The 25889-nt window shown below is 40.7% G+C and overlaps 1 protein-coding gene across 5 annotated transcripts in view; it reads right to left on the reverse strand.

Moving 5' to 3' along the window:
* The window catches only part of Sgcd (sarcoglycan, delta), a 564388-nt gene that overhangs the window by 356107 nt on the left and 182392 nt on the right, over positions 1 to 25889 (reverse strand). For all 5 annotated transcript variants that reach the window (XR_015630874.1, XM_087573563.1, NM_001109029.1 and 2 more), the window contains 1 exon segment: positions 14081 to 14269. Coding sequence is in view for 4 of the 5 variants with exons in the window: in XM_087573563.1 (XP_087429689.1) it covers positions 14081 to 14269 (189 nt within the window). In the remaining variant the exon portion in view is untranslated.

Genomic DNA, 25889 nt, shown 5'->3' on the forward strand with positions numbered 1-25889 from the left:
AAACTGAGGACAATGAGATAGTAGCAGGAAAGAAGCCAAGATTCTGGGCAGTCTGGACTGAAAGAATTTGCTCCATAGTAATTAAGCCTGCTGGTTCATCGGCCTCTTCACCCCGCAAAGCTCAATAATCAATTTGTCCAATAGGACTGATGATAATCAATTAGGTCCATTAGAAAACACAAAGAGAAGGCATTTTCTCAATAAACTTCAAGTAAAGGCCCAGTATCAACTTGGAATATGAAGCATTCATACATGTGCAGGAAGAAGGTTCCAGAATTGAGTTTGTTTTAGGAATGCTATAAGGCTATCAGCACTTCTCCTGTGTCCAGCTGCTGTGTGTAAAACATTTTATTTTATTTTATTTATTTTTTTTATTAACTTGAGTATTTTTTATATACATTTCGAGTGTTATTCCCTTTCCCGGTTTCCGGGCAAACATCCCCCTCCCCCCTCCCCTTCCTTATGGGTGTTCCCCTCCCAACTCTCCCCCCATTGCCACCCTCCCCCCAACAGTCTAGTTCACTGGGGGTTCAGTCTTAGCAGGACCCAGGGCTTCCCCTTCCACTGGTGCTCTTACTAGGATATTCATTGCTACCTATGAGGTCAGAGTCCAGGGTCAGTCCATGTATAGTCTTTAGGTAGTGGCTTAGTCCCTGGAAGCTCTGGTTGCTTGGCATTGTTGTACATATGGGGTCTCAAGCCCCTTCAAGCTCTTCCAGTTCTTTCTCTGATTCCTTCAACGGGGGTCCTATTCTCAGTTCAGTGGTTTGCTGCTGGCATTCGCCTCTGTATTTGCTGTATTCTGGCTGTGTCTCTCAGGAGCGATCTACATCCGGCTCCTGTCGGTCTGCACTTCTTTGCTTCATCCATCTTGTCTAATTGGGTGGCTGTATATGTATGGGCCACATGTGGGGCAGGCTCTGAATGGGTGTTCCTTCAGTCTCTGTTTTAATCTTTGCCTCTCTCTTCCCTGCCAAGGGTATTCTTGTTCCCCTTTTAAAGAAGGAGTGAAGCATTCACATTTTGATCATCCGTCTTGAGTTTCATTTGTTCTAGGCATCTAGGGTAATTCAAGCATTTGGGTTAATAGCCACTTATCAATGAGTTCATACCATGTATGTCTTTCTGTGATTGGGTTAGCTCACTCAGGATGATATTTTCCAGTTCCAACCATTTGCCCACGAATTTCATAATGTCATTGTTTTTGATAGCTGAGTAATATTCCATTGTGTAGATGTACCACATTTTCTGTATCCATTCCTCTGTTGAAGGGCATCTGGGTTCTTTCCAGCTTCTGGCTATTATAAATAAGGCTGCGATGAACATAGTGGAGCACGTGTCTTTTTTATATGTTGGGGCATCTTTTGGGTATATGCCCAAGAGAGGTATAGCTGGATCCTCAGGCAGTTCAATGTCCAATTTTCTGAGGAACCTCCAGACTGATTTCCAGAATGGTTGCACCAGTCTGCAACCCCACCAACAATGGAGGAGTGTTCCTCTTTCTCCACATCCTCGCCAGTATTTGCTGTCACCTGAGTTTTTGATCTTAGCCATTCTCACTGGTGTGAGGTGAAATCTCAGGGTTGTTTTGATTTGCATTTCCCTTATGACTAAAGATGTTGAACATTTCTTTAGGTGTTTCTCAGCCATTCGGCATTCCTCAGCTGTGAATTCTTTGTTTAGCTCTGAACCCCATTTTTAATAGGGTTATTTGTCTCCCTGCAGTCTAACTTCTTGAGTTCTTTGTATATTTTGGATATAAGGCCTCTATCTGTTGTAGGATTGGTAAAGATCTTTTCCCAATCTGTTGGTTGCCGTTTTGTCCTAACCACAGTGTCCTTTGCCTTACAGAAGCTTTGCAGTTTTATGAGATCCCATTTGTCGATTCTTGATCTTAGAGCATAAGCCATTGGTGTTTTGTTCAGGAAATTTTTTCCAGTGCCCATGTGTTCCAGATGCTTCCCTAGTTTTTCTTCTATTAGTTTGAGTGTGTCTGGTTTGATGTGGAGGTCCTTGATCCACTTGGACTTAAGCTTTGTACAGGGTGATAAGCATGGATGGATCTGCATTCTTCTACATGTTGACAATGCCACAACCTTGAGGACTAAGGATTCTGAAGGATGAAAACGGTATCCTATCAAGGTTACAGGACATCATGGGAAACCGTGTAGCAGGGATTTTAGGCACCTTCCTTGACTGTGGTTTTGAAGTTCCTTTCTATATCTTTAGTATAGTCACCTGACCTCCCCTGCCCCAAGCCTTGGTTTCCTTATGCAGGACAGATTATCTCAAGGATCCATGGGCTAGGGTGAATATAGAAATTAGATAATTCGTCCTGTGTTCAGTACACAATACAGTGCCTATTAACCATTTTCTCTTTGCCCTTTTATTTGCTCTTACTTGCTTTTTCTTAAATCTCTCGTGCATCATATAAGTACGGTTCCCTCACATAAAACAAAGCACATGAAAGTCATTTACCACAGGCCTCTTCTTCCTGCCTGCTGGCCCCCATCACCAGCATTCAGTGCCTAAGAGGAACTTGTCATGAGATTCTTCAGACACTCAGGTGCAATCTTACAGGATCACCGAGCACTCTACGTTCTTTCATTCTGTGTTCAATTTTAGTATCTATACAGCCATGTCTTGAAAGTCTCTGATTATGCCAAATCACGTCTCTATTAATTTTTACAGTACCCACTTATCGTAGCTGCTCTTCTGCGTTTGTCTGTGTGATTATGTGAATATTTTGCATATCAGATGGGAATGTTACCCTAGTGAGAAGTGCAGTTGGCAAACTCACTCCTGTCCTTCCTGGCCCTCTAGGGAACAGCAAGCTTTTATACTGTTAGTGATTAGCTCACAGGAAGAACTCAGCAAACATTTGTTGAGAAAGTGGCTGCTGTTCATTCACTAGATTGTCACCAGATTGTAACAATCCTGATGATGGCTTTGAAGAGGTGAGGCTTTTAAGCAGGAACCATTCATTTAATTGGAACTAGGAACTCATTTTCAAAAGAAAACCAAAACAACACAGAAGCATAAGGCTCTCCACTACTGAGTGAACAAGATGCAAATTATCCCTCCTCTTTGGAACCACTTGCCAAGACTCACACAGAATATCTGAGACTGCCCAAGAGAACAAGGCATTTATTTCTAGATGGTCATCAACTCTGAATGGCACCAAGCTGCTTAGCATGGTCAACAGTGGACTCAAATATTGTGTTTTCCTGTCTGTTTTGTAGACATATCATTTCTTTTTTAACTAATAGATCATCAGAGACTGGGAGAAAATCTCCTCCTTCTCCTTCTTCTCCTCCTCCTCCTCCTTTTCTCCTTCTCCTTCTCCTTCTCCTTCTCCTCCTCCTCCTCCTCCTCCTCCTCCTCCTCCTCCTCCTCCTCCTCCTTCTTCTTCTTCTTCTTCATTTAGTTCTTTGAGAGTTTTCAGTTTCATAAATATGTTTTGATTATAGTCACCCTCCACTCTTTCCAGATTCATTACTCCATTTCCATCTACTGAAATTAGATCAGTACATCTCTCAACTCTAGTCTCAATATTCTTAATTTAGTTAAATCAACATCTGTTGTCAAATCAGATAACGGTCACAGGTTCTAGGCAGTGAGTCCAGAACGTAAGATTGGGGAGCCACAATTTAAGCTACCACAGCTTCCCATTCCAAATCTATTTTTAAAGGAATGCATTTCCTCAGTGGGTAAGTATGTACTCTGTCTATGCACTGAAACAGTACTCAGTCTGTGCCTTTAACAAAGTAAAAATGATACTGCTAGTCTTCTGAGTTTAGGTCATTATAATGCTCTGTCCTTTAATGTTAAGTAGAATATCCCGTTGTGGATCCCAGCAACCAAAATGAGAATAATTCCAACTTAATTCTTAGTGATGTGTCATATATAGACGTTTTGTTCTAGCCACCATGGAGTAGCACTCCCTTACACATAAGCAAGTATACTGTATGGTGAATCTAGCCCCAGCATTGTATAATATCCAGTCTGAAATTTCAAGTTGAGTGCTAGATATCAGGAAATAGTGAGCTGTACCCATACTGGGGTCAATAGATAATAAGTTGTGGCTGTATGGAGCCACAAAAATTTAGGGCACTTTGCTCTCTAGCAATAGAGGATCAGGTCAACTAATAACTGAGTACATTCAAATTCAGAATAAAAAGGCATAGAGCTATGTTCCTAGCATTTAGTATTTTGAATCTTTGCCAAAGCAGACAAAAGGAGCAAGGAGAGATTCTCAGAGGCATGAACTAAATACACTACACACACACACACACACACACACACACACACACACACACACACACGCACTTCCACAGTAAATAAAAATGCTATGACAAGGACTATGGAGAGACCATAGTTAAAATTAAAAACTATTAGATATTGGAGGACCTTACATATTATAAGGCCCAAACTGCAGTTGAACAGAATAGCAGAATAAAACCTAGATGTAGCCCAGAACTTTCTTTGCAATATAGTTCTTCACTCTCTAAAGGTCCATCCAGCTCCCATGGGTAAGAAAAGTAAACACAATCCCAAGACCTCCTTAATTTGGAAAACTGAAAGGAAGAGAAGAGACTGAGGATGTATGAAGGCCAAGACGTGGTATAGTACTGTCACAATCATCATTTCTGTTCCTCCCACAACCTAATTATAAGAAACTTTCTTCTTTTTCTTCCCATTGAATTGTTTTGGTTTCTTTCTTTTCCTAACTTAACCCTATAGCTCCAGGTCCCAGAAACCATATAGAACACAGAGAAGAAAGGCAAAAATCTTTAATAACACGTCTCAGCACATGGTCAAAGACCAACCTTAGATGTAGGGTGGACTAGATCAGTTCTGAAGCAAAGGACTTTCAGGGTGATATGTCTCCCAATAAGACATCTACAAGCTATGTGTACCTTTTGAATATCTGCCATGATTGAGAAAATGAACTACTAATGTAATAACCTTTCTGTTCAGGGCTCAAGACCATTTAGCAGTTAAGAGCACTGGCTGCTCCTCCTGAGGTCAATTCCCAGCAATTACATGGTGACTCACAACCACCTATAATTGGATCTCATACCCTCTTCTAGCATGCTGGTGTACATGCAGATAGAGCATTCATATATATTAAATAAGTAAATAAATATTTTTTAAAAAGCAAACATTTGGGTTCTTTAGCACAGTGCTACTATCTACTCCAGAAAGCTCAGCTTGGCTCTTGTGCTCTCTATAATATACCCTTGATATCTGCAATTTCTCTCATCTGATTACTTACTGCCTCAGTGAGAGAGACAGATTCCTCCGATGGGGTCCAAACGTCTATTTGGGGTTACTTGAAGTTCATAATAATGGAGCCAATAAGCACTGAAAATTCCATGTGTGAGACAGAAGGGAGGGAATGTTTCCAGGAGGATTTTCTAACATTATTTTCTTTAATTCTAGGACAACCCAAACCCAGTTTGCCATCAATGGAAACTAGGAAGTGTCAAAGGTCATAAGAAATATTCCTGAAATGGAATGAAGTTGAAGGGTTATTTGTTCATCATTGGAACTGGAGACTCTTAGCTTGGTGTCACATGTGCAATTTGCATTCTGTTTGACTTACAAGTGTTTACTAGCATCTTGCTTTCTGGCCATCCTGCTTGAGCTCCCCACACTTGGACTTCCTGTCTGGAACTTCGCAAACCCTGTTAACTTATTCATCTCTGGATGTCAGATATTGGGCAACCTGCTGATACCTCTACTTTGATTTCCTCTTGAAGGGGCTCCCTGACCCATTGAATCTCCATTCTAGAAGCTCTCTAAATGTCTTCTAACTTTAGTTAAGTCTTCTGTCATGATTCTTTAAAATATATGTCATCCAGCTTGAGACCCATGTCATGAGAGAGAGCTCGATTCTGACACTATCAATGATATTCTGCTATACTTACAGACAGAAGCCTAGACAGTTTGCCCAGCAACTGATGAAAACAGATGCATAGATCCACAGCCAAAAATTAGATGGAACTTGAGGAATCCCACAGAAAAAGGGGAGGAAGGATTGTAGGAGACAAAAGGGTCAAGGACACCCTAAGTAAACCTACAGAATCAAATAGCCCAGGCCCATAGCGATTCACAGAGGCTGAATCGGCAACCAGAGAGCCTGTACAAGACTAACCTAGGCCCTTTGCACATATGTAACAGTGTGTTGCTTGGTCTTCATGTGGACTCCTAACAGCAAGAGCAGGGGCTATCCTGACTCTGTTGCCTGCCTTTGGGACTCTTTTCCCCTACTGGGCTGTCTCTTCTAGCCTCAATAGCCTTACTGTAACTTGAAATGGCAAGGTTGATTGATTATCCACTATGGGAGGCCTCCCCTTTTCTGAAAAGAAAGGGAAAAGTGAATGAGGTGGGGTGGGATGTGAGAGGGTAAGGATTGGGAGGGGATGTAAAGTAAATAAATTAATTAATTTAAAAGTAAGTTCCATTTTGGGAGGTATTATGATTATGTCACATGCTTCATTAATAAGTTATGAGCTACTAAAATGTAGGACCATATTAGGGTACTGGGGAGATTGCTGTAGTACAAGCACAAACACCTGAAAGTCTAGGATTCAGTGCAAAAACGAGCCATGCCAGCACACAGTTCAGATAAGAGGAGCCATAGGACTCACTGGCCAGCTCGTCTACCTGAATTGGTAAGGTATAAGTCCAGTGGGAGGACTGTGTCAAACAAGAGTGTAGACAGATATTGGGCAACCTTTCCAGCACTGCTCCAGCTGGGTCACTCAGTGTGTCCGCTAACAGGAGCCAGGGTCAGCTCTCCTGCTCTCCTGCTTTCAAGGACAGTTCAATGGCAGCCATACCTCTAGAAGCAGCTCTACTCTGCCTCCAAGTCAAGGTGCAGCACCCACTCTGCAGATGCATTTTTAATGTAGGGCACTCCCTACGTTCTTGCCAATGCTTCAAGGACATTCAAGTTATAGGCGACATTAATGAGTCATATTTAGGAATTAAGTAGGAGGGGTGGGTTTGTTTTTGCTTTTCTGTATTCAAATTTTCATAGTGCTTAAAATGCTAACATCTTTGGCAACTTTTCAGATAGATATGTTTAAAATAAAAAATAAAAAAGGGAGCAAAGTGTGAAGGTACCAGAGATGAGTGGATGGTGCCCTCAGCCCGGGAAGACTTACTACTTCTCCAAGTGATGCTAGAACACACAGTCAGGTGGACGCTAGTCACACACTCAATACATGAACAATGTTAAGTGAAATATAAAACTCAATAACACCACTTCTTTCCATTTGCTTAGCAAATCTGTCTATTAACTAGAAAGCAGCTCCCACTTTAAATATAGTTCACACTCCATTGTTGTTTTCCTTGTATAATTAAAATGTAGCAGGTAGTTGACACAGGGGAGGGAGTACCTACATTAAAAATACCTCTTCATAATGAAGTCCAAGCACTCATTTCATTTATGATCTGTCTACCTTAATAAATCAACCAATACTTCATTTTAAAAGCCATATAAAGCTCTATTAACCCATCTTTATACATTTCAATTTAAAGTGGCTGTCTATTCATAACATTGCTCGATTCATTTTATCCTGTAAGTATACTCTGTCATGTATGTGCTAAGCAACATGCATGCTCAGAGCTGTGGGTCAGGGATAGAGAGGGCAAGTGACTATCTTCCAGGAGCTCACCTCCTAATAGGAAAAACAGTCCAGAAAACAAAGGCAGTGTGTAGGTCCTCTGCTGTTCAATAGCAGGTTAAGCCAAACACAAAGGAGGGAATGCAGGTTCAATTTGAGAAGACTTCAGAGAAAGGATGCGAAAACTAAAAAGAATTGGGCATCGCACATGTGCACACACCCCACCCACGGATAGACGAGCACGTGTAGATGAGATTTTCATATATGAGATTGATAAGGGTAAGAGTATCCATCTGATGCTGCTCAGGTCTCTACAAGTAGGTGACTTTGGCTTTCTATGTCCCAGCACCTAAGGCATGCATTCTATGAGCATGCAAGCGAAACTTATTTGGACATGCAAAGCTTACCTGAACAGTATAACACACACACACACACACACACACACACACACACACACACACACACACAAATATGTACAAATGTATGTATGTATGTATGTATGTATGTATGTATGTATGTATGTATATATGAGTGACTTTAGTAGGGAGATGTGGGCACTAAAGGGGGATAGCTTCTCTAAGGGGGGAATTTCAAAGTAGATGTAAATTAAAGTCACCAGCATACAGAAAATGTGGGCAGACATAGAACTTACCAGCAGCATAAGAAAAGTGGAGAAAATCATGCCTTACATTCTTCCCCAAGGCAAGTCTGATGGCTTTGGCTTAGGAAAGGAGAATATCTAAAGAAGCCAAGGTCCCAGTGAGAGAAGACTTCTCACTGACATCTTGCATCCCCAGGAGATAGATCCCCTTCTCTTCCCTGCTAATGTGTATCCTCATTCCCCTCTGCTTGAGTTAGTTTGACTAGGTCACAGTTGTGTGAGCCTTCCCAAAACAGATGAGGTGTCTCTGTCCTGAGTTATGGAAGACACTGGCCATTCTCCCTGGTGCTCCCTGTTTTACAATGTGTCCAATTTACAAGTATTAGAATGCCTTTCTCTGACCCTCGGTGGATCTTGATCTTACTTTAGGGTAAATAAATCATGTTTGAGACATCACACTGAACAAATTCAATTTGTCTTCATGAAAAATAGCCCTTGGAAAACAGTCAGCATTGTGTACTGAATAAGATTGTCCTCTGAGCCAGACTCTCTGCAAGCCCACCCTAGCATTGTTGTTCACCAGACTGTGTGACCTTGGCCTAGTGACTATACTTCAAAACTTCACATTTTCATCCATTATACTTGGATAATATGGGTACCTGCCTCTTAGTATTTTTATGAATATTACCAGAAAAGTATACGAAAATTCTATATACATTTTTATTAAATAGATGTACGTTTCATGATCATACAAACCTATGATCCCCAGTCTGTATTTATGGTCAATGAAGAGACACTCAGGGGAGCCATATAGTAAAATCATATGACCAGGTATTTAGCTGTGGTGCTCTTTCTGGGCATGAACAAGAGGGAAATTTATAATTATTGAACATACCCCAAAAGCTAGCTCTATATAAGCCACTGGGATGAGGCTAAAAGGTGAATATTATCTTTGTGCCAGCGAAAATCCCAGGGCAAATGAAAGGCTGGAGTCAGGTCAGAAGGCTTCATGACCCACCCCAATTCTACCATCTGTAAATGAGGGTGTATGTCCAAGAGACTCCCATGCTCTCCTTTTCATCTGGCTTTATATTTACTGGGCCAAGAGATCATGCTGTCTATCCAGGACTCCTACAGTTTTCCAGTGGTGCTACTTAATAAGCACTACGCTCAGTGACAGTGTAAAATAGATGGTCAATACTGTACTATTTGGAAGGTCTTCAAGGCTATCATCTTAGGAATTGGCTTGTAAAGGATGTTGGCTGAATCAAGAGTCTTCTATAAGGTGACACTTCACTTACCAAGGCAAAGAACACAATACAAAATTGAAAAGTCCAAGTAGAAGTCTACCTTGGAAAACCTCTTAGCACCAACCTGAGTTCCAAAAAGAAAGGTCATATTAAGTCCTAATCAGTCATCAATCCCTGAAATTCAGGATGGGGCTTTCTGCAGCACGTCAGGAGCTGCAGTCAATTTGTTTGGGTTCAAATCACTAGTGTGCCATCTCTCTCTCTCTCTCTCTCTCTCTCTCTCTGTCTCTCTGTCTCTCTCTCTCTGTCTCTCTGTCTCTCTCTCTCTGTCTCTCTGTCTCTCTCTCTCTTTCCCATTTGTAATAGTCTATTCTCTAGTTTGCTGTCTATTTCTGCAATAAATACCATTATTAAAAAAGGCATCGAGGAAAGGCAGCCTGGTTGTTATTTGTGGTTTTGTTTATTTGTTTTGTTTTGTTTTAACTTATACCTTCACCTCACAGTCCACCAGTGATAGAAGTCATGACAGGAACACTGCTTACTGGTTTTCTCTTAGGAGCTTGTTCATCCTGCTTTGCTATACAATCCAGGACCACCCGCTATCCATATGGGTGGACTGGACTTCCCATATCAGTCATGAATCAAGAAAAAAACCCCTATAGGCTTGCCTATGGGCCAATTCAGTATTTTCGGGCATTTTCTCAGTTCAAGTTCCCTTTTCCCACATGACCCTAACTTGCGTCAAGTTGAAAAAAAAAAAAAAAGATAGTCTAACATGGATTGGTTGTGGGTTATGAGGTTCTATTTGCCAATGACAATAGTAGCAACATAAATGATGAAGAAATGAAACCTGTATATAAAGTGTATCTGTCAGGCTATATCCTAAATACCACCTCCATTATCTCTTCTAATAGTCACAGCAATTCTGTGTGGGGTGTCCTGCTGTAACCTCTGGGAAATGGCAGTGCTGAGATGTGGTGGAATTTCTGAAAGGTCACATGGTCATTAGTAGAAGCATGAACTATAATTAGAATGTCTCCACAGCCTGAAACTTCAACAACTACACTATTGTGTGGAGCCGCTTGTGACATTCTGTTGTCAGCCTTGACCCTTCCCTTGTGTCAGCATCTGATGTTGGACATGGAAGCTGAACTCACTTTTAGACTCACTAGCTTATAATCTTTCGCTCAGTCACTTAACTTCTCTTAAGCACGGTCTCTCTCTCTCTCTCTCTCTCTCTCTCTCTCTCTCTCTCTCTCTCCTCTCTTAAGCGTGGTTTCTCTCTCTCTCTCTCTCTCTCTCTCTCTCTCTCTCCTCCCCCCAAAGGATTACTATTATATTTATACAATTATTTTGGAAATTTACCAAAAATTTTAAGTGTTAGGAACAGAGAACAGATACTAGAAGTATTAGTTTTCTTACATATCATAGTATGCTCAATGAAGAGAGGCTAATTTCTGGATATATTAATATTGGAAAATCATATACTTTCCAATGTAGAGGAAACTGAATTTTAGCCAGACTTTCTTGACCTGTCATGGGCACTGTAGTATTTTGCCACAAGTAGGGGAAAGCAAAAGTATTTATCTTTAGATTTACTTCAAAATAAAGAAAGCTCATTTGTAAATCCATGTTGTTATAGCAACAGCCCTTTCCTAGACTTTGTATCCTTAGGGATGGAGTGAAACACAACTTTGACACCAAAGCAAACAAACATAGTCTGCAATATTGTATAAATTTCCAAGTCCTCAAAAATGACACTAACCTAGATTAGTTTCCTGTATTATGGGGAGTTGATTATAATATAAACTTTTTTAAATCCCCAATTTTTGAACAATCCAAGCACATAAAACAACCACTCTTTTCGATTGATAAAATGTTTAAAAGCCCTGCATAAAACGACGTTCTGCCACCTCATTGATTCCCTTTGCTCTCCCAACTCCTACTCTCCAGTAGAATATTGATTAACACCTTGTTCCAATTTTGCAAGATCTTCATTGTAACTAAATTATTATTTGTGTCATGGAATTATAATTCTAAGAGACTATGTTTTGTGCTGTGACTGATGAATAAAATATGCTTTTAGCTTGCAGGGCCAGACCAATTTTCTAATACTTGAGTTCTATTTGCTCAAATGCATTACTACTATAAAGTACCAATTATGACTAATAATGGCATTATTCTCACTACAATAAGTACTTGGTATGGTAAAGCTTTAAGGACTCTGAAGTCTGGCACTCAATTTAGTTAACTACAGGAAGTAGTTGATTTCATAGAGATTATTTTTTAACTTAATGTCTCGCTGCTCTCCAAGTTCACGTCTGCCCATGGTAAGTGATGTTCTCTATATATTTGCATCTATTTCTTTGAATCTTGTCAGATGAAGCTGACTACACAAGTCGTATTTTCTTAATATTGAAGTTTTTGTTGTTTTTGTTTTGTTTTTTCCTGGAGCTGAGGACCAAACCTGGGGCCTTGAATTGCTAGGCAAGCACTCTACCACTGAGCTAAATCCATAAATGGAAATTCTTCCAAAGTGTCTTTTTACCCCAACCCTGACATATCAACCAATAGTCAAGTTTCATGAAGCCTACCCTTTAAATGTCCAAGTTACTGTTCTCTATGCTATGCCTAAGTTCTTGCTTCCTCATGTTTAATTCTGAAGTGTAGACACTGTTTTGATTCATATATTTTTAAATGTTAAGTTTAAGAACACTGGCATACTGGGTCCTGCTAAGACTGAACCCCCAGTGAACTAGTCTATGGGGGGAGGGCGGCAATGGGGGGAGGGTTGGGAGGGAAACACCCATAAGGAAGGGGAGGGGGGAGGGGAATGTTTGCCCGGAAACCGGGAAAGGGAATAACACTCGAAATGTATATAAGAAATACTCAAGTTAATAAAAAAAAAAAAAAGAACACTGGCATAGTCACATCAATAAATGCCAGTTGCAATTACCTGGACTTAAAACCTCATGGGGTGAAGACCGCTTCTCCCACAGAAATTGCTATTAATTTTCTCCATTTTCATCCCATCTTCACTTGCAAGGACTAAATAAAATCTGGTTGTACCCTTTTCTTTATTGAAATATTTCTCTGAAACTTGTGTGTTCATAAAGAACACCACCATCCAAATTGTGTGTATTGAATGCCATCCACGAATTCATCATAATGTGTTCTATCATTGTAGAATGTTGACCTGGGACCCAAAGCATCCACGTGAAAATTGACCAATGCTATGTTCCAAAGTTGATGTTGGAATAAGGAAAGCTAGTCTATATTCTATAAAGTAACTGAAACATTTTCAAGACAAAGTTATGAAACATTAGGTCTACTTTTGGTTATATGTTTCTGGACTTTAACTCTGGGAATCAAAGAACGATCCATTCTTAACCCTGAAGTCATTATCTTGAACTTGGTTTATGGACACCAAATTTCACCCAAGTACCAGTGGGCTCTACCATGAGTAATGGATGAAGGCACACAGAAATTATGCATAAACATCTCAGCTTGTTGAGGAAACACATGCAAGCTCTTGTCCTTTGGAGAGGTAAATATGACATGAGATACATAAAGACAGTGGAAAACTGTCAGGATATATTACTCTCAGGTTGGAAAGACAGAAGGAAAAGCCATACCAACCAACAAACATAGCCTGAGCAAGCCAAGAAAAAAATGCATTTTGTGATTCAAAACTCCCCAAATATCCATGTTCCCATTTGGGATTTTCACAGGAAAACCTCACCGTTCACTTTGTTATGACACTATTTCTTTCTCAAGAAGTAGTTGTTTTATTGCCTCTCCATTAACTTTTGACATCAGAATGAGAAAATGTATTCCCTGGGCAGCAGATTAGCATCTGTGACCTCCTCATTATAAGTTAATTATATTGATTCTACAGACTCAAATCACTAAATGAAAAAGAGTTCTGAGTACACACATGTTATATCTGCAACAGTGTTCTCGCCACTTGAATTCCAACAAGTCAATGACAGCTCTAAATAACACCCTGAGCACCAGAAGCAAGAGTTGTGTAAAAATGCACATCTCTAAAAAAACTAACAAAGCAAAGAGATGCAGCTCGTTTCCTCTCATTTCCACTTTACCCATGCAAAAGCAGAAACGATTTCCCTCCCCAAACTGGAGATTGTCAGTGAACCACAGTGCGGTTCACTGACAAATTACAAGCAGGTGTAATTTGACTACTAACACTCTTAAATGATTCTTGAAGCTCAGCTGTAATCATACATTTCAGCTCCTGCCTGGTGAAATGATTCATGATTGCTACTAAAATTCCTGAAAACAAATTTCACTTTATCCTTTATTTCTCTCTGATTTACTTGCTCAAGGCGGTTAAAGACTATAGGATGCAGAAACATTATGATGATGGAGTGAAGGCCTATAAGATACCTTAAATGACAGGGAGGACTCTACATTTGGATTCTTGCCTCAGAAGAACTGATATTAGACAGAAGCTGGTATTCATATTCAAATGCCAGGTAACAGGGCAGCACTTTCCCACATTCCTTTGCTCTCTGGCTCCTTGCTTCCTTTTCCTCCAGTGAGAGCTAACACATCTACAGGGTTTTACTTACAATTGTGAAGTTCATGACCTTGAGAATCCAGATGGTCATGGCCAAGTTCACCAGTATTAAAATCATGAGGAGTAGGACAAAGAAATACAGGCATCTTTTCCTCCAGCCGTAAATCCCCACTTTGTATATGTGTGGCCCCTCAGAGCTGGGCATGGTGCTCCTGTGGTGTGAGTACTGTTCCTGAGGCATCTGAAAGGAAGCAGGTACAGAGAACCACTCACATTAAAACCTCTGAAAGAGGGAAGGAAAAAGCAGGGAGATCAACTGATGAAGGGATATGGGTGGCTGCCTGCTGTATGTCCCCACCTTCTGACAACTCTAAGTCTGTTTCCTCTGGACAAAATCTGCTCTCCTAGGCATTCATGTCAGGCCCTTTATCTGATCCAACCTTATTTCTCAGTGAGTGTAAAGATACTCATGCACATCTTTGAATGAAAGCATGCCCTGCAAGCCATTTTCTAAAGGAACCCATAGACTCCCAACTGTGTTTTGAAGGTGATATTCGGAGGGCCACCAAAGTCCTAGTATACAATGTGGTATTTGCCTAAGCAAACAAATTGACCTTGACACTGCCTGTGGGTAGCATAAAAATAACTAACCAGAAATTTACTTTCAGAGTTAACAACAAAAAAGTCTCAAATGCAACAATTTTGCCTTCTCCCTGTGGAACTAAAGATAATCTTATAGCCACAACTTCGGTTGACTGCTGAAACTTTGCTAAGAATAGTGAGGACACTCTAGTCTACTGGGTATTAATTTCTACTGCACTGGGAATCATGAGCCAAAGACTAATTCAGCACTATTAGATGATCTCAATTTTATCACACACCTTCCAATAACTCTCCTATGCATTACAGATGTATTGTAGAGGATAGGGACAGAAACTGGTCATCCCTCACTCTCCCTTTTATGCATGAAGATCAATCAGTAGGAGAAAAAAAATCTCCTGGAAGCCTGAAGAAGACGAGACCTTTATTTTCTATTTGGTCATTCTGTGAAATAAGACAATGATCCTAAAGTCTTGGAGTCTTATCTATAAGGCCCTACAGTTTTCAGCTGCTAGTTTTCTGAAAGACCTGAGTGAGAAATTAACCTTTGTACTTGACCACAAGACTTCTGGCACAGCAGGGAGATGAGTCACATAAGAATCTTGGCATAATGATCCTGCAAGTCTGATTGGTAGGACGCTCTGGGGTAAATGTAGAGAAACTTATTGTGGTACCTACTATCTTCCTGTAGCTGCTTTCCTTTGAGTCACCACAACTAAGAGCATCACTGTTTGTCTAGGTATGAAATGATCGTTTGTTGGAAAGATGTACAAATAGAGATATCAAGATTTTTTGTTTTTTGTTTTTTGTTTTTTTTCCGGAGCTGGGGACCGAACCCAGGGCCTTGCGCTTGCTAGGCAAGTGCTCTACCACTGAGCTAAATCTCCAACCCCAAGACGTTTTTAATACATGTTTATAATGTTATAAATTGACAGAATGCAATGGTTACATTGAAGAGCAACTCTCTGTTAGGGGTGTATACGTCAAAATCTGCAGTGTCATTTTTAAAAGCACCTACAACTCTGTTTAATCAAGTAACAATCATAGATTTTTACACTCAGTAACTGGTAAGAGCATTGTTTATCCCTATTACCATATAGGTAGACAAGCCTGAATTCTATTGGTCTGTAATGCCAGCACTCAACCTCAACTGAGTACCAAATATCCAAAAGAAACCCAACACTTATCATTACTGATCTCCAACAATAGAACCTGGGGCTCAAGGGAGATTATTGGAAAAAGCTGCCCAGCACATTCTAAATATTGTAAAGCATCTGAAAACATAGCTTCCCTACTTAAACTTCTTTTTATAGTATAACTATTTTCAAATAAAATCTTGTAATTATCATGTTAAACATGAAGAAGTTGGAGTGCCTTGAAACCTCTCCAAAGAACCTTTGGGGTCTCAAGAAGCAGTGATTTTGTCCAACACCATTATTGACTTGTGAAGATTTCAAAACCCAGGCAATTCATAAGGTTTGAGTACAGATCCTTTGCTCCCTAGCTTAATAGCTACTTCTCAGTGTCAGTGGGCCTAGCATTCCCACCATATTTGCAACTCTTCACTCTCCAAGTTTGTAAAATGAATCAAGAGCAAAGAAGACAAGGAGGAAATTCCTGGGAATGGTAATAGTGGAAGGTTTATCAGGCAAATGTAAGGCACTGCAACTCATACCAACAACAACATACCAGTTGGGGAATCCATGTGGGCTGAGGATGTTATGTTCTCTCATTAACAATGTAAATATGTTGAATTGCTAAAAACAATTAGGGGAGACAATCTCAAATCTGTCTTTTGATTCCTTCTTAGAAAAATAATTATTGTTCAATGAATGAAATTGAAGTTTTAAGTCCTCAAGGGTACAGACTTCTTTTGAACAACCTGGAAGAGGGCCCAGGAATGTGAGAACACAGTCAAATGTTCTCTGGCACTGAGTGTAAAGGAGCTCTCGGTGGAGTTTATTAGATACTGTCTTTCTCTACTCCAGTTTCCTTTAACACTGGGCCTTTCGGGGACTTGCTGGTCCCTTGGAGATTCAATTAAGAGGAAACTGAACCAAGAATTCATGCATCTAGGATGGTGTAGAATATATTTGCATGGCCTGCAGTATCCATGCAGGTACATCATTGATAGCTCTCCTGCTGGTGGAAGATGTTTTGGGAACATTACTGTCAACCCATGACACCTACTCACTAAACACAGGGACATGATAGCATTGAAATGAAAAGGACACACTCTGGGTAAATGGGACCCATACTGGGCAGCACTGCAAATACCTGGAGAACAAAGAAGAGGTAGACCAGAAGGAAAAGACCATTTTCACATGTGTAAAAATGTAAATCTACAGGTCAGTTTTCATAGTCACTTAGCCAAAACAATATTTTCACGAAAATACTCGCTTTAACACATATTATTACACTCCTCTTACCTTTTGTTTTATATGCAAAATATAGAGTTAATTAGAATACTTCTGCCGATATGTTATATACAATGAATGTTATTATTATGTAAAACTGTATGGTTACATATGATAACCATCGATAATTAAAATTTTCTGTCAAAACTGTCATGGGAGACAATTATCTTTGTACTGTCTGTACATAAAATTACAGTGGTAAAGAGATGTCAAATAAAAAGATAACTGTTGGGGCTGGGGATTTAGCTCAGTGGTAGAGCGCTTGCCTAGGAAGCGCAAGGCCCTGGGTTCGGTCCCCAGCTCCGAAAAAAAAGAACCAAAAAAAAAAAAAAAGATAACTGTTTATATAGTGGATTACATAGATGGATTTTCATATATTAAATCATCCCTGGGATGAAGCCTACTAGATCATGATAGATGATCGTTTTGATGTGCTTTTGGATTTGACAAAATTCAATACCCCTTCATGATAAAAGTCCTGGAAAGATCAGGAATTCAAGGCCAATATCTAAACATAGCAAAGCAATATACAGCAAACCAGTAGCTACTATCAAATTAAATGGAGAGAAACTTGAACAATCCCACTAAAATCAGGGACTAGACAAGGCTGCCCACTCTCTCCATATTTATTCAATATAGTACTCAAAGTCCTAACTAGAACAATCAGACAGCGAAAGGAGGTCAAAGGGATACAAATTGGAAGGGAAGAAATCAAAATATCACTATTTGCAGATGATGTGATAGTGTACTTAAGCGATCCCAAAAGTTCCACCAGAGAACTACTTAACCTGATAAACAACTTTGGCAAAGTAGCTGGGTATAAAATTAACTCAAACAAATCTGTAGCCTTCCTCTACTCAAAGGATAAACAGGCTGAGAAAGAAATTAGGGAAATGACACCATTCACAACAGTCCTGAATAACATAAAATATCTTGGTGTGACTTTAACTAAGCAAGTGAAAGATCTGTATGACAAGAACTTCAAATCTCTGAAGAAAGAAATTGAGGAAGATCTCAGAAGATGGAAAGATCTTCCATGCTCATGGATTGGCAGGATTAATATAAAGATGGGTATTTTGCCAAAAGCAATCTCCAGATTCAATGCAATCCCCATCAAAATTCCTATTCAATTCTTTATAGAGATAAAGCAATTTGCAAATTCATTTGGAATAACAAAAAAATCCAGGATAGCGAAAACTATACTCAACAATAAAAGAACTTCTGAGGGAATCACCATCCCTGACTTTAAGCAGTATTACAGAGTAATAGTCATAAAAACTGTATGGTGTGAGTTCAGAGACAGGCAGATAGATCAGTGGAACAGAATTGAAGACCCAGAAATGAACCCACACACCTATAGTCACTTGATCTTTGACAAAGGAGCTAAAACCATCCAATGGAAGAAAGATAGCATTTTCAACAAATGGTGCTGGTTCAACTGTAGGTCAGCATGTAGAAGAATGCAAATCGATCCATTCTTATCACCCTGTACAAAGCTTAAGTGCAAGTGGATCAAGGACCTCCACATCAAACCAGATACACTCAAACTAATAGAAGAAAAAGTGGGGAAGAGTCTCAAACACATGGGCAATAGGGAAAATTTCCTGAACAAAACACCAATGGCTTATATTCTAAGATCAAAAATTGAAAAATGGGACCTCATAAAACTGCAAAGCTTTTGTAAAGCAAGAGACACTGTCATTAGGACAAAAGGCAACCAACAGATTGTGAAAAGATCTTTACCAATCCTACATCTGATAGAGGGCTAATTGTAGAGAGCGGCGCGGCGAAACAAAGATGGCGCCGACATCCAGCCTTGTCTGGATATAAACGACTTACTGCGCATGTGCAGGCTTGTCCCCTTGCTAGGGCTCCCTCTAGTGGTGAACAGCGGTACTGCACATGTGCGGTTTATGCACCAGGTGTCAGTTGACCGTTAATATGCTAATGAGGTGATTCATTCTCCACCAATCCCTGGAGGACAAGTAGTGGGGTGATCCATGCCCCACCAATCCCTGAGAGATAATTAGCATACTGTTGTGTATATAAGTCGAGCGACTTTGCTGCTCGAAGTCCCTGTTCAGAAGAGCTGTAACACTGAGAAGAGCTGTAACACTAAGAAGAGCTGTAACACTGAGAAGAGCTGTAACACTGAGAAGAGCTGTAACACGAAGAAGAGCTGTAACACGAAGAAGAGCTGTAACACTAAGAAGAGCTGTAACACAGTAAAGGCTTGCTCGCAGAAGAATCCTGTTGCCGCGAGTCGTTCTTGCTGGCGGGACATTGGGCGCGCGACAAGTGGTGCCAAAACCCGGGAACCAACATCGCCGGTGCCGAGGGGACCCTTCAGTGTGCTGAAGAGGATTCAGAACTGCAAGAAGGTAAATTAAAAGGTAAGCTTCGAGAGGCATACCCTTTTTGGAAGAGAGCATGTCAGAAACGGAGCAGAGTGAGAAATTAGGAGCGCGCAAAAAGAAAAAGGTTACTAAAACAAAAGTGAAAGAGATACAAAAGGCGGAAGAAACACCGGAGGAAAAAATAGGTATGCCCTGGAGGATGAAGTACAAGTCATCCGGAGAGGATACTTTGTATCCATTAAAAGAATTAGAAGCCTTAGAACTGGCTGGCAGTGACTCTGAGCAAGAGTTGTCAGAGTCGGAGGAGGAGGAATTAGAGGAAGAGGCAGCCCTATATGAGGAAGAAAGATATGGGCCTAGGTGGAGAGCCACTGTAAAGAAACCTAAAGTTATGGATCCTTTGTGGGCAAGGCTGGTAATTTTGTTTCTTTTTTTCTTTGTGTGGGATAGAGAAGCCACAGACGGCAAGCTTAAGCCCGGACCAAAACCTCTTTGGCAAATGGTCCCTGCCTGCTTATAGGATAAACGATGTGAGGAAGCCCTTAGAGCCGTTAGGACAGGTCAGAGGGTCCTTGCAGAGCAACAAGAAAGTATGTCAGAGGGAGAAAAGGTCTCGAAAGAAAAAAAGAAAAGAAAAGGAGATAAAAGGAACAGAGAGAAGGCAGAGATAAAAAATGGGGTCAGTGCAGCTTTTGTTGTGGCTCAAGTTGAGGCTATTGCTAGGTATGTGATTAGGCTCTGGAAACCTCACAGAGTCATACTGATCAGATTTGATAGAGGTAGACCGCCTGAAAATTTATTCAGGAGAATCAAACAAAAAGATAAACTTGAGTGTGCCTACTTGGATTCCTGGTCTCAAGGAGATTTAGCAAGTGACAAGGTGCTTCTCTTAAAAAAGCAGTTTCAATCAGCCCTTGGAGCCTTGCACCTGTAGCTAAGATATGTGTAGCCACTTCAATTTTGTTTTCTGACTGGTTTTAAATGTATAAATATTCTCTACATGCCTTGGTTATGGACTATTGGCTTTTAAGTTATTGGATATGGTTTAAAAAATGTAACATTGATAACAGAAAGTTGACATAAAACTGGTAAAATTTAAAATATGCATATTTCTGTTGATACCTGTTCTGGTATTATACACGCTACTCTGATGACTGGTGAAAAGGCTCGTAATGCCATTAGCCATTGCTTAGAGGCATGGGCAGCCTGGGGGAAAGCCTGATAGTCTCAAGACAGACAACGGGCCTGCCTATACTGCTAAGTCTTTTCAGGCATTTTGCCAGACAATGCAGGTCAAACATACTACAGGATTGCCATACAATCCCCAAGGTCAAGGAATTGTGGAAAGGGTATGTCGTACCTTAAAAGAGCTTATACAAACACAAAAAGAGGGAATTGCCAGCAGCCAAACACCAAAAGAACAACTTTCTTTAGCTCTTTTTACTCTAAATTTCTTAATTTTGGATGTGCATGGCCGCTCTGCCTCAGATCACCATGCTACTACTACACCTATAACTAATGCAGAAGTAAAGTGGAAGGATGTCTTAACTGATGAATGGCGTGGCCCAGATCCCGTGATTTCGAGATCTAGGGGAGCGATTTGTGTTTTTCCGCAGAATCAAGAAAATCCAATTTGGGTACCTGAGCGTTTGACTCGAAAATTGCCTTCTGCTCTTCCTGAAGATGAGACTACGAACCCTACTATTACTACTGGGAATGGTAATACAGGTTAATTCACTCACTCTGTGGGCTATTGCCAGATCCTGGCCAGTACCCACGCCAGTTCATAGCAATTCTACTGTTTTGAGAATAAGACTGACAAGCATAATCTCTGGCCTTGGTTTCAATGGGTGCTGTCCAATGAGCAAGGGTTATATACATCCCTGACCCCCTTTGCTAGGTTGATGGGAGAGAACTTCATGCTGTATAATGTTTCAGCTACCAGAAAAGGTGATACCAGGTTGACCAATATTCAATATAATAACCTCTTGGTAAATAATACTGCCACTAGTACTTCAGTATGTGCTAGATCACCTTTTTTCTGATAAGCACTAATGTAAGCAGTGGTGCTTTAAATTGTATTAGCTCTGATGTAGTCTGCTATTTAGCTGAATGCTGGGATGGCACCAATGACACACAGTGATGGTTAAGATTCCCTCCTTTGTGCCAATCCCAGTGGAGGCAAACCTAGATAGCTTTCCTATTCTTAATTTGCTGAGAGCCAAAAGAGATTTTGGAATTACGGCAGCCATAATTTCAGCCATTGTGCTGTCTGCTGCCGCAGCTACCACAGCTGAAATCGCTATGACCAATCAAATACAGACGGCTGAGACTGTCAATCAGATTGTATAAAGAACTGCAGTGGCGCTAGAGATACAAGAAGAATTTAATACCCATTTGGCATCTGGCCTTCTATTAGCCAATCAAAGGATAGATTTAGTTCAAGAACAAATTGAAGCACTGTATCATATGACACAGTTGTCTTGTGTTTCCTCCCTTAGAGGTTTATGCATTATTCCTTTTCGAGCTAACTTTTCTCAGAATTTTCAACAGAACAAAGAAATCTCGAATTATCTGAAAGGAAACTGGTCCATGAAAGCAGAGCAACTATCAAGACAATTGCTGATGCAGATTGCTGTCCTCAACAGCACTAGGCTGGACCCCATCACAGTTGAAGACTTTACCTCATGGATTACCAATGCTTTCTCCCTTGTTAAGGAGTGGGCGGGCATGTTTGTCCTGGGGAGCTATTGTCCTCCTGGGATGCGGAGTAGGTTTCTGGCTTATTGGCTGTTTAAAAAGAGAACATGCCAGACACAAAGTGGTTGTTTACCAGGCTATGACCACCATTAAAAAGGGTACTTCTCCCAACATATGGCTGGCCTCTTTGAAAGATCAAGAGTTCGCCCTAGATCATTTTTGTCACAGTCATGTGGAGTCATTGTATCCAGGGATGGGCAACTTTCCTCGAGCTCGGACCAACCCAAGACACGGGGCCCGGTGGCGATAGGGTAACTCTATGACGGGTAAGGCCGAGTTTGGATGAGAACGACCTAAGACAGGAGCAATGACAAGATTGACGTGACACCCAGATCTAGACCAGTCATTTTATTAAACAAAAAAGGGGGAGATGTAGAGAGCGGCGTGGCGAAACAAAGATGGCGCCGACATCCAGCCTTGTCTGGATATAAACGACTTACTGCGCATGTGCAGGCTTGTCCCCTTGCTAGGGCTCCCTCTAGTGGTGAACAGCGGTACTGCACATGTGCGGTTTATGCACCAGGTGTCAGTTGACCGTTAATATGCTAATGAGGTGATTCATTCTCCGCCAATCCCTGGAGGACAAGTAGTGGGGTGATCCATGCCCCACCAATCCCTGAGAGATAATTAGCATACTGTTGTGTATATAAGTCGAGCGACTTTGCTGCTCGAAGTCCCTGTTCAGAAGAGCTGTAACACTGAGAAGAGCTGTAACACTAAGAAGAGCTGTAACACTGAGAAGAGCTGTAACACTGAGAAGAGCTGTAACACTGAGAAGAGCTGTAACACTAAGAAGAGCTGTAACACTAAGAAGAGCTGTAACACAGTAAAGGCTTGCTCGCAGAAGAATCCTGTTGCCGCGAGTCGTTCTTGCTGGCGGGACATTGGGCGCGCGACAAGTGGTGCCAAAACCCGGGAACCAACATTGGGCGCGAGACAGCTAATATCCAAAATATACAAAGAACTCAAGAAGGTAGGCTCCAAAGAGCCTATTAAAAATGGGGTACAGAGCTAAATAAAATATTCTCAGCTGAGGATTATCGAATGGCCAAAAAGCACCTAAAGAAGTGTTCAACATCCTTAGTCTTCAGGGAACTGCAAATCAAAACAACCCTGAGATTCCACCTCACACCAGTCAGAATGTCTAAGATTAAAAAACTCAGGTGACAGCAGATGCTGGCAAGGATGCGGAGAAAGAGGAACACTCCTCTACTGTTGGTAGGATTGCAAACTGGTACAACCACTCTGGAAATCAGTCTGGAGGTTCCTCAGAAAATTGGACATTGCACTACCTGAGGACCTAGCTATACCTCTCTTGGACATATACCCAAAAGATGGTTCAACATACCACAAAGATACATGCTCCACTACGTTGATAGCAGCCTTATTTATAATAGCCAGAAGCTGAAAAGAACCCAGATGCCCTTCAACAGAGGAATGGATTAAAAAAATGTGGTACATCTACACAATGGAGTACTACTCAGCTATCAAAAACAATGGCTGCATGAAATTCATAGGCAAATGGAATGAACTAGAAAATATCATCCTGAGTGAGGTTACTCAATCACAGAAAAACACACTTGGTATACACTCATTGATAAGTAGATATTAGCCAAAAAGCTCAAATTACCCAAGATGCAATCTACAGACCAAAGGAAGCTCAAGAAGGATGACCAAAATGCAGATGCTCCCGTTCCTTCTTAAAAGGGGGAAAATATTCATAAGAGGGGATATGGAAGCAAAGTTTAAAACAATGACTAATGACTCAAGGAATGGCCATTCAGAGCCTGACACACATGTGACCCATATATATGTGTGTGTGTGTGTGTGTGTGTGTGTGTGTGTGTACATATACATACAACCACCAAAACTAGACAAGATTGATGACACTAGAAAATGCATGCTGAAAGGGACCGGATATAGATCTCTCCTGAGAGACACATCCAGAGCATGTCCAATACTGAGGTCAATGCTAGCAGCAAATCATTGAACTGAGAATAGGACCCCCTTGGGGGGAATTAGAGGAAGTATTGAAAGAGTTGAAGGAGCTTGCAACCCCATAAAAACAACAATGCCAACAACCAGAGCTTCTAGGGACTAAACCACTACCGAAAGACTACACATGGACTGACTCAGGGCTCCAACTGCATATGTAGCAGAGAATAGCCTTGTTGGGGTACCAGGGGAAGGGGAAGCCCTTGGTCCTGCCAAGATTGGACCCCCAGTGCAGGGGAATATGGAAAGGGCATAAGGGGGATATATAGGGGGGATACCCATGTGGGGGAGAAGGAGGGAAGGGAATGGGGGCTTATGGACAGGAAACCGGGAAGGAGAATAACCTTTGAAATGTAAGTAAAGAAATATATCTAATAAAAAATTTAAAAAAAAGATAACTGAAAGCAGTGTGACACCCCCCAAAATATTGATATAAGGCAGCTGAATTTTAATATTATTCTAGCTATTACAATATCACCTTTTAAAAGTTGATTTAATTTCCTTTCTCATTCTTAATACATGGTATCATTTTTAACCTAAGTTTTTGTTTCAAGTATTTTGTTTGTTTATTTTTTCAATAATCACCTAACCTGTTTATTTAAGCCTCTACACTCACAAATTTAAAGTCCTTCCACAGTCCTACCCCTAAAGAAACCAATACAGAGCAGGGCCTAGGGCAGTACCATAGGCAAAACTGTTCCCACGGGCACAGGGGAGAGACAGTATAAAGGTCCTACTGGATGAGGTTCCTGTGCTTGAGGAAGCCTAAGAATCCTTTTGGGAGATAGTGGGTTAAAGACAGATTATTTAGCTTCACACAAAGATTTTCTAATTTAGGCATGTTAGGGTGTCTCATGAATTTCTATTTTTAGAAAGCCTCAAACTGGATGTGACATCTGAACCCTGGGGAGCATGCTGTGAAACATGAAGCAAGGCTGGACACAGAAATGTGACACAGGCCCGTGCTGCTGCCACTGCTTCTCTCTTGGTCACCATCTTCCTGTCTTCACTTTCACAGAGCTGCATGACTTTGAGGCACTCCTTCCATAGAGCCTTTCTGTCCAGTACCATTTTCCAGAATTTTATTTAGTTTTAAAATGTATTTTTAAAGGAATGTGGCAATTTTGTTGCCATCTCAAATTAATTAAGCATTAAAGCAACAATTAACTTTATAACAGCTTTACTGGGGGCTAACTACCCACTAGATCATCTCCCATGCAATTTTTTTATATAAAAATAAAGACCTAGCAATATCGCCATTGTTATTGGGTTATTATTATTAGGAGTTATTATTTAACAGATAGAACAGAAACAAGCAATAGAGTTAACAGAACAAGAGAGAGAGTTTGAGCAGCGGTAAATTTAATCATAAGTTCCTCATAGTCTTTGGTGTTTTCTATTTGTTTTCCCATTCTCATTAATGCCCAGGCTTTTCCTATTATTGCTTAGCTATGACAATTTCATCTACCGAAATGGTCTATTAGATACATCCATCTTCAAAGTGCATTAGACTTTTCTTATTGCTCATTCTCCTTGGGCTGTCTGAAGTTTTGTGGGTTGCTGATTGTTCTTCCTGCCTGGTATTCATGCCTGCTTTTCCTTTTTTTGTCTGTTTTGTTTTTGTTTTTTTTCTTGATTTGATTTGTATTAATGAGATTGTAGTCTCCAAGTTTACTCTCTTCATCTCTGATTACTGTATTTTCTCGATCTCTGCTTCTTTTCTCCAAGATCT

The sequence above is a fragment of the Rattus norvegicus genome, chromosome 10, assembly GCF_021556685.1.
Source record: "Rattus norvegicus strain SHRSP/BbbUtx chromosome 10, alternate assembly SHRSP_T2T, whole genome shotgun sequence".
NCBI classification, from domain to species: Eukaryota; Metazoa; Chordata; class Mammalia; order Rodentia; family Muridae; genus Rattus; species Rattus norvegicus.